The sequence below is a fragment of the Trematomus bernacchii genome, unplaced genomic scaffold (genome assembly GCF_902827165.1).
Source record: "Trematomus bernacchii unplaced genomic scaffold, fTreBer1.1, whole genome shotgun sequence".
NCBI lineage: Eukaryota > Metazoa > Chordata > Actinopteri > Perciformes > Nototheniidae > Trematomus > Trematomus bernacchii.
In genome coordinates, this window is record NW_022987869.1 from 5,145,084 (window position 1) to 5,155,577 (window position 10,494).

Consider the following 10,494-nt stretch of genomic DNA (forward strand, 5'->3'; position numbering starts at 1 on the left):
GTGTGTGTGTGTGTGTGTGTGTGTGTGTGTGTGTGTGTGTGTGTGTGTGTGTGGTGTGTGTGTGTGTGTGTGTGTGTGTGTGTGTGTGTGTGTGTGTGTGTGTGTGTGTGTGTGTGTGTGTGTGTGTGTGTGGGAGGGGCCGACAGCTGCACCTGTAACTCAGCACCTAGGAGAAGGCGGACAGAGTGGATGTGGACAGGAAACCAGGGAGATCTAGAATACATGACGGACCAGAGGATCATGCTTGGACTGCCATCAGCTCACTTTACCTCTTATAGTTATTTATTTTTGAATGTGTTTTGCTCCTGTTACCCTCAGGAGAGACATCTAACACCTGCTACTGGGATACAACACCCTTTCTACTGAGATTCTTCTACTTCCACTCAGTGTAGTTCTGTGTAATAATGGACTCTCCTCTGAGAATTGAATGAGCATTAAGTGATTCAAAGTTTCTGTTTTCCTGCCACTTCGCAGACAGTTTAATATATTGTGGTCTTATATAGGCTTATTCCTCTGCAGGTGCTATACTAGCATAGAGACAGAGGCATACCATAGCAGCACAGTGAAGTGGAATGCATCTTCCCAAAGTGCTGTTCCGGCTGGAAGGCTAAACTCATGAGTTGAACAAGTTATTGGAGAGAAGAGGCTGACAGTCGGTCCTGAAGTCTGGAGTCTCACAGCTGGAAGGAGAACCTTTCAAACAGGTGAGTGTCAAGCTAAGGGTGGAAAGTACATTTGCTATGTACCCTGTTTCCATTGTAAGGAAACAGGGTACATAGCACACATATATATATATCTATATATGTAAGTATATATATGCATATAATAAAACATCAATAAATATATCCAAGTGAAATGATCCTCTGTATAACTAATGTAGTTCGACTTAGTTCAATATCCATTGAAATGATCCGTTATATGGTTGTGTATTTACAAGTAATGTTATAATGTATGTTTTAAAGACTTTATCGCACTCATTATAACATTTTATATATTTATATTTATAGATGTAAATATATTATAGATGTAAATAGAAATGATTTGTTAATCAGCAAGAAAAACATATATTTGACACATACACACACACACGCACACACGCACACACACACACACACACACACACACGCACACATACACACACGCACACACACACACACTCACACACACACGCACCCACACACACACACACACACCACACACACACACACACACACACCACACACACACTCACACACACACACACACACACACACGACACACACACACACACTCACACACACACACACAGTACACACAACTCACACACACACTCACTCAACACACACACCTCAACGCACACACACATCACACACACACACACAGTACACACACACACACACACACACACACACACACACACACACATACACCAGCACACACACACACACACACACACTCACTACCACACACACACACACACATACACACACACACACACACACACACACACACACACACAATTACAAATATCATAGAAAATATGTATGTATATATATATATATATATACCATTATTTATTGACTTATTTTTATAATAGCAATATAAAGGTTGAATGAGTTGCAACAGTATTCCTACATTATAACATTACTAATATTAGTAACACTAATACCTATATATAATTTTTGTCAAAAGTATAATCACTATTAGCTTTAGTTTAACTAATAATCTACGAGTTATTCATGATGCTTGTGATAAAGCATTATTTATCAGAAATGTTTAAACATCTTAAGTATGGAAGAAGCTGCTTTCTCCCTGTTATATTATTATTATTATGTTATTATTAAGAGGCTAAAGGAAAAGTCAGAGGATCAGGAAAGTCATTGAAAAAATCATTTTGTTATGGTGGATTTTAAAATAGTTTGCCTTGAACCTTGAAGTCACTAAAGCCCACTCTGGGACCCGGATATCTGTACGGATTACTCATGGATCCCCTCATGGATCCCCTCATGGATCCCCTCATGGATCCCTCATGGATCCCCTCATGGATCCCCTCATGGATCCCCTCATGGATCCCCTCATGGATCCCCTCATGGATCCCTCATGGATCCCTCATGGATCCCCTCATGGATCCCCTCATGGATCCCCTCATGGATCCCCTCATGGATCCCCTCATGGATCCCCTCATGGATCCCTCATGGATCCCCTCATGGATCCCCTCATGGATCCCCTCATGGATCCCTCATGGATCCCCTCATGGATCCCTCATGGATCCCCTCATGGATCCCTCATGGATCCCCTCATGGATCCCCTCATGGATCCCCTCATGGATCCCCTCATGGATCCTTCATGGATCCCTAATGTCAGCAGGGTTCATCCTCTGAGGAGCATGATGTCTTTAGTCACACATTGAAGAAAAGATGATGTGTTGTAATGTTGACTACTCATTTTCCACATTTGATCAAAGTTACAGCAACATAGAATGATGCAGTGATGACCAACCAACCAAATCTGTTGCAAACACACGTTTATAATACTTCAATGTTTTTGATAAGCAGGATAATCTCTACATATTATCACCTCTTTGTGATTTTTGAAGCGTAAATGCAATCAGAAGTAAAAGACAGTCACATGACTTCACCTCACCACCGCTAAGCTAAAGGCATCTAATGTTTGGTGTGATGACGTTTAGTAGTCCGTGTTAGTCACTTGTTAGCAACCCTTGTTTTTATGAAATGTATAAGCTTTGGACATTCACAAGTGGTGTATCTACTGACAACAAACGTTGACTTCAAGGGAACACGAAGTGGTGAAATGCTAACTAATGTCCGGGTTTCAAGACTCTGCACCACTCTTGTATATCAGGCAGCCCTCTTTACTCACCAGGTGCACAAGTCTGCGTAACACCATGGAAGAATATATATGACTTTCAGTGAGCAATTTACATTGTTCTCTGCAACACCAGCAACCAAAAGTCTGCCCCCCCCCCCCCTTCTCCCTCCCAATGAAAGGCAGAGGAAGTCGATACTCGCCATCACTTCAAAGTTCAATAGAATCTACATCAAAGGGACAAAGGAGCCAAACAATGATCAGCTGGCTGCGTGTATCAGATCAAGAAGAGAAACAATAAAACAATGTGGGTTAGTTTCTGTTTGCTCAGCTGGGGCCTGAAGGCATCACCTGCACCTGAAGGCATCACCTGCTGACCTGTTAGTTAGCAGGTGATGCCAGTTAGCTGATCTCTGTAAAGGCCAAATAATGGAACAGGTAGCCAACGTGCAAGTTCATCCCTACGGATATTTTGCTGATATTTTGCTGATATTTCTGATATCGCTCCCTTACCTTGATAAACTTGTGGGTAACTTGACGATGGTCTGGTTGTAAACAAATGTTGGGAATTAAATACAAATGCTATTTTATGGTGTTGTACAGCATGGTATGGCATGGTACGGTACGTTATGGTAGGGTACACTATGGTATGTTATCGTATGGTGTGGTATGGTAGTATCCTATGGTATGGAATGCTATGGTATGGTATGGTATGATATTGTATCCTATGGTATCCTATGGTATGGAATGCTATGGTATGTTATCGTATGGTGTGGTATGGTAGTATCCTATGGTATGGAATGCTATGGTATGGAATACTATGGTATGTTATCGTATGGTGTGGTATGGTAGTATGGTATGGTATGATATTGTATCCTATGGTATGGAATGCTATGGTATGGAATGCTATGGTATGGTATGGAACCAAAGTATGAGGACCCTTTATGCACATACCTTTGTATGTTACAAACAGAATATGAGCTATATAAGCAGTCAACGCCAGATAGAGATTTCCTCCATTGATGTGCTGTGTACAAATGACTAAAATCCAAGGCTTCAGATACCGCAGGTCTCCCTTGAAAAAGAGATCGTTGATCTCAATGGGATTTTTTAACCTGGTTAAATAAAGGCTACAAACAAACAAACAAACAGATGTCACATAAGAGCCAGTCCTGTCATCTCCCATGTTGCACAGCATGATATGGTGTGATAGAGTATGGTATGGTATTGGACGGTATGGCACGATCATTTCATTTTCTATAACTCTTCACCCTTCAGTAAATGGAACTGAGAACTTCAACACCAACACTATGTGCAATATAAATATTTTACCATCACTACAAAACACTCGCTGCTATATAACATGTGCAATATTATTATAATTAACAATGTGCTATGATAAACGTGCAATTACGTATCTGCCACTACGGTCTTTTTTTTTAACTACTAATTACTGGTAATATTTACATTAATTTTGTGACCGTCTGTGTTTCATGTCTCCTGTAGATACTTCATTGCTCTTTTACTGCACTTTTAGTGTACAGTTTTACCATTATGTTGCTGTGTTTGTTTTTGTAACTCTGGCACAACAATTTCATTCGGGATAAATAAAGTCTTATCTTATCTTATCTCTTATTATCTTGTGTATACTACAAACCATAATATGAGCGAAATAAGCAGCCAATGCCAGATAGAGATGTCCTCCTTTGATCTGCTGTACTAATCTCCTCAGAACCTGGCCTGTCCACCTGAGAGGAAGGGGCTCTGCAGATCTTTACGGTGACGGAGCGTCCACACAGCAGCGTTAAAAAAATCTTGGAGGTGGGCGTTTCTGAAGCTTGGGGATTTTTTGCGAGCAACGCGACCAACAACCAATCATATGAATCTCCCGCCCCCGACATACAAAGCAAAAAAGCCCGAAGTAAACTGGATATAAACTCCCCAAACAGGCGAAAACCTACCACTATCTCTGCCACCTCCCTCCATGCCTGGCGCCTCCGGTTTGTATCCCGGTAGGTAAATAGGGACTGGTCATAAAGCACCGGGTGATTCCCTACCGCTAATTTCTCCTCCATTTTTTGGAATAGAGTGGCGAAGTCACGCCCATCTACTTCCGGTCCATGGGACCTTATTTCGGAAAAATAATGTATTGAAGTCAATGGAGAGAGAAAACGTATCTTTCGATCCCGCTTGAATTGTGCCATGAATTACACATATGATGTTTGTCAATCTTAAAAAATAATTTCCATGTCAAAAAAGTCACAGTTTGTCGTAAAACTGTTGAAATATAAGACTATGAAAAATACGCAACTAGAAAGACTACAAATCCCAGAGTCGCGTAAGTGATGTCACAATTGTTTTCCTCTACTAAGAGATAGCTAAGATCAGCTAAGATAAGATAACTTTAACAAGATGCCTGTGTGCTTAGTGCCAGGTTGTTATCATACCAGCAATGGGTCTTGCTCGTTCTTTCGCTTCCCGTCTGATGAAAGGATCAAGTTAGCTACCTAGCTAGTAGCTAGCACGTTAGTTAGCATTACAGCCTTGTCATTTTTATTAGCCTTAACATGAAGTAACATTAAGTAACCCAAAATGTTAAACAGTAAGAGTAGTAGTCATATTTCGTGAACCCTTTGAAGAGTACTGTCACCGGTGTGATCATTCTATAATACACAATTTAAGCCCGGGGGAGAAATGCTAACGCTAACACTAGCATCGGCGATCTGCGATCTTTTCTACTTCATGCTATCTGCACAAATGGTTGAAATTAAAAAGACCAGGCAGTTCAGAGAGAATCAAAGGAAGGCAGGCAGGCAGCTTTGCATGACATTCTTCAGGACGTGTTTCATTGTGGTGATAGTGAGGGTAGTCAATCGTTTTGTTGACAAGACAGTAGTGACGGCCATCTTGGTGACGTGTGTGGTTGACCAGAGAGATGTAGTTCATTGAGCATTTCACACAAACAAATGTGTTACTTCACAGTTTTACGACACATTTTTTTTTTTTTGACTTGCAAAATTATCTTTTAAATTGACAAACATCATATGTGTAATTCGTGGCACAATTCAAACGGGATCGAAAGATAATCTTTCTCTCTCCATTGACTTCAATACATAATTTTTCCGAAATAAGGTCCCATGGAGGTCCACCGGAAGGGGAGGGACTTCGCCACTCTATATGTATGTCACTCCCAGCTTACACGCGGTTTGATTGGCTAGCGCTTGAACTGTCAGATTTGCATAAACGGGATTTGATTGGCTGACGCTTCCACCTCAGCTTCAAAAGTTGAACATTGCTCAACTTTGATCCTGAAAATCCTGAAAATCTCCGCTCTGCTTCCCACAATGCAGTTCGGCGAAAAGTGAGGCAAAGTGACGTCACCCCATTCAAAGTGAATGGGCAGAAGCGTTAGAAGATTTTTTTAACACTGCTGTGTGGACGCTCCGTGACAGAGGGGTATCAGACAGGGATGTGCAGACCGACTCCTCTCACTGTATCAGTTCCTTTGAGTTGATACATGTAACTGTTTAGAACCTTTCAAACCTTTCTAGATTTGTAATTAGGAATGAAGAGTAGATCAACATATCTACTTTGACCTCTACTCCATACATACACAAACATTAACATTAACCATATATAAGCATAATTATTAACAGTACATAAACATTAACAACACATAATCATAGACATTCACCAAACATTAACAGAACACAAATTAAAACGGTTTATTCATGGCACTTCCAAAGGCCCTACACTGTTGAAGGCCCAGTTGAATATGCAACTATAGTTGCTCTGCTGCCTCTTTCTGAGCTGAGGGGTCCTCTGCCTGAAATTGTGGAAGACCCCTTCTGTTGATGTAACTGTCCTTGTGATCCCTTTGATTATTGATAAATGATTAAATGTATTTTTCAATTTGCCTGACTTCAAATGTGTCTCTTTCCCTCACACACACACACACACACACGCACGCACGCACGCACGCACGCACGCACGCACGCACGCACGCACGCACGCACGCACGCACGCACGCACGCACGCACGCACACACAGACAAACACACGGTAACCTGAGTAACCTGAGTATGTGTGCATCCACATATGAAGGCTATTGAATTACGCTGAAATATTGACAGTGCCATGGGAGGATAGGCACACACAAACACACACACGCCCACAAACACACACACACACACACACACACACACACACACACACACACACACACACACACACACACACACACACACACACACACACACACACACACACACACACACATATAAAGACAGATACATATGCACCAATAGATGCATTTTTTTGGTTGCAGATTGTTTATGATAAATGTCTTTCTTAATATTTATTTGTATTCTAATCATCTTTTCCTCCCCTGTTCCCTCCCCTTAGCCCCCCACCCTCCCTCCATCATGGCAGAGCCTTCTCCTGGCTGGTGGAAGCTGACTTTCCTGAGGAGAAAGAAGTCCCAGCTCAAGGTCCTGTATGAGATCCCTGCAGAGTTTGCCTCTAACACCCCCCCTGCTCAGCATGGATCGGCCACAGCGCCCCCCCCCGAGGACATGCTGCGGGACCCTCAGCTGGACGCCTGGCTGGAGAGGATCGTGGACAAGACCCCGGCCAGCAAGGGGCGCCACGTCAAGGTGTCTCACTCCGGGAGGTTCAAGGAGAAGAAGAAAGTCCGAGCCACTCTGGCAGAGAACCCGGAGATGTTTCCAGGAGGGGACCCCACCAGGGACGAAAACCAGAGTTGATGCAGCCTTAATTGGGTGAAACTCTGGGCATTAATACCTTCTTGGGATGATGAAGTTGAATCAAGACTTCTTGAGACAGAATGTTCAGGCTTATCTTTATTTAGAGAAGTTTGATGTTTTCCTATTTACTTCAATTCCAAACATTCTGCATTCTGAGGCCTGCTGTCAGCTTCTGGTGGATGGGGATTGCAGGGATGATTCAGGACAATGCACCGCCATGGATCTACTACACTGCAGGAAAGCCAGCCAACGGGTTCATGAGAGACTCTGTACATGTGCCCTCAACTCACAGACAGCATCCAGAAATACACTTTGGAAGGGTTAAGTGCAATTTACAAGAAAGCAAAGTTTATCTAAAAAAGACACAAATAGATAAACAAAATGACAAGGTAAACTCACTTAACTTAAATTAAATATAATCAATGAAACAATCTGATAGTTAAAGTTATGTACTATCACTTGTCATGGTTGATGAAGTCATGTTGTTGTGAGTTATTGAATCATCATTGAACAAGCACTTAAGACACTGGGATCCTAATTTGAGCACTAGTTTAAAGTTGTAGTCCACTTCCTGGATTTATTTGTCGCGTTTGCAGGTTTACGTAGCCATGTCTCTCTCTATAGTTGTACTTTTGTAACATGTTTTAGATCTTCTTAAACCTACTGAGACACTTTTGAGACTTGATTGATTATTGATTTTTCTGTATTTTTAAACTCACATTTTAGCTGTTATTTTTTCATCCAGGCAGTCCTACACATGTTGTTGCCGGTGAAGGCCAGGAGAGGGCAGCATCTCTTCACATGCAACAGATCTTTAAAACACTCCTCCATTAAGGGTTTCTCTCAAGAAGCTTCTTTTCTCTCCTGTTGATTGTACCTCACATCCAATCAGAAGTTAGCCTACAGTCTGTCTTTTTAAAACCACTTACAAATGCCAGAAGTAATTTTAGCCTTCAATGTCAATGCTCCAACATTTAGTGTAGGCACAGAAATATTTTTGATGGAAATAAATGTCAGATTTTCAGTAAATTATGTGTTCTTTTTAATGCTATTTTGGACTTATATCCGTAACAAGTTACTGGCCATTTTAAAGATTTCAAAAGAAATACGATGGTGCACTGTCTGTATAGAGGCGCTGCGGTCACTTTAAACCTCACACCATCTAACAACCTCCAAATTCATCAAAGGTGTCTACGTTGGGCAGAAACTCTCTCAGGTGTCTGGTCGTTATTGAGAATCCACCAGGTGCTACACATTCAGTGTGACAGTGACAGATGTGTTTGGGGCGGGGGGGGTTAGTTTGAGGTTGGATATTTGACAGACATTCTCTCCACATCCAGACAGTCTTGCAGTTTCTGATGGAGCTGGCCGCAGGAGGTCGGTCAACATCAGTGATTATGTGTTACAATGGCGTTAGCAACCAGAAAATGACACCAGTAATGACAAACAGATGAGAATGCTGCGTGGGGTCTGGGTGCCGTGTTGGCGGGACGTTGCGGGGCTCGCTGCTGGAGCGGACAGTGTGAGCTAGATTACTGGTGTCGTTTCCTGGTTGCTGCGTGGGGTCTGCGAGACAGCGAGACACAGCGAAACTCAGCCTGAGCACACACACACACTTGTAGCCTGGCTGTGAGTTTGTGTGTTTTGAGTTTCGCTGTGTCTCGCTGTCTCAGGCTGAGTTCAGGCTGAGAAATCCGCGGAGCTGCGGCTGAGAAAAGATAAGGCTGAGTGAGTGTGTGTGTGTGAGGAAGTCCGCGGATTGGTCCATTTGGCATAGCCGTTACGTCACTTATGGCGCATTTCCACTGCAGGGCCTCGCTCGGCTTAGTACGGTATGGCTAGGCGTCGTTAGGCCTTTTTAGGCCAGGCTCACTTTATGCTGCGTTTCCATTACAGTTTAGGAACTGGGGTAGTATCTAAAGTAACGCAGTGTAGGCGGAGCCGTGACGTCATCTTCAATGCGAAACACAAAACCAACATCAGCCGTTAGCTGTTAGCCCTCAGAGCTCACAGCTCCTCATATCTGTTCAGAAACTAGACAAAAGTTAAACAAGTACAAACCACAGACTGTCTGTGTCATGGTGAATACAGTCGCTGCTTTATTTATGTCTGTATAGGCCGTTGTTGTGAGTGTGGACGGTCGGAGCATATACAACGTTAGCTTAGCCAATCTCCATTCAGAAAACACGCATTTTAAAAGGTTTTTCTCCTGCCGTCTGTCTGCAGACTTGTCAAAGCATTAATTCATGGTTTTTACTAACCGGTATCAGTATGTTGTTACCAGAGTTGGGTGTAACGCGTATTATTACAGTAACGCGTTACAAAGTAACGCGTTACTGTAATAATATTACTTTTGTCGGTAACAGAGTAGTGTAACGCGTTACTTTTATAATTCAGTAATCACACTACAGTTACTAACATTGCCCCGACACGCGTTACTTCGTTACTTTTATAAAATCAGTCATAATCACACTGACAGACAAGAGGGGTTTCCGCCGCAGGTTTATATGTACGTAATCTGCCCGACTTGCGCGTCCACATCTCCACGTGCAGTGCTCCATAAACATGGCTGAGTCAGCGATAACTTTCGAGGGGAGGGGAGGTATGCCCATTATTTTGAGTTCGTCCGAAGAATAGACAGGAATGTGACGGTGAGGTGCAAACTGTGTCCAGGCCAGAAGCTGTTATCCACTGCTGTAAACACCACGTCAAACCTCAACAAACACCTGCAAAGAACACATGCTAAGGTGAAGCTAATAGCTAAGGACCCCCGAACCCAGAGTGAGGATGTTGTGAGTGCGCCGCCGCCGACTCCGAAGCGGCACAAATTAGAATTTGGAGGACCGGTAACCAAAGCAGAGATGGACAGGCTTGTAGCATCCTTCATAGTAGAGGTAATGTTGCCCATTTGCACAGTGGAATCA

At 42.7% G+C, this 10,494-nt stretch overlaps 1 protein-coding gene across 1 annotated transcript; it reads left to right on the top strand.

Annotated features, from left to right (window-relative positions):
* The first annotated feature begins 202 nt into the window (after window positions 1–202).
* On the top strand, window positions 203–8,549 carry prr15la (proline rich 15 like a). Its single transcript, XM_034113731.1, has 2 exons — window positions 203–704; window positions 7,209–8,549. The coding sequence occupies exon 2, from the start codon at window positions 7,229–7,231 to the stop codon at window positions 7,568–7,570; it is 342 nt and encodes a 113-aa protein (XP_033969622.1). The 5' UTR covers window positions 203–704; window positions 7,209–7,228; the 3' UTR covers window positions 7,571–8,549.
* Window positions 8,550–10,494: the final 1,945 nt, after the last annotated feature.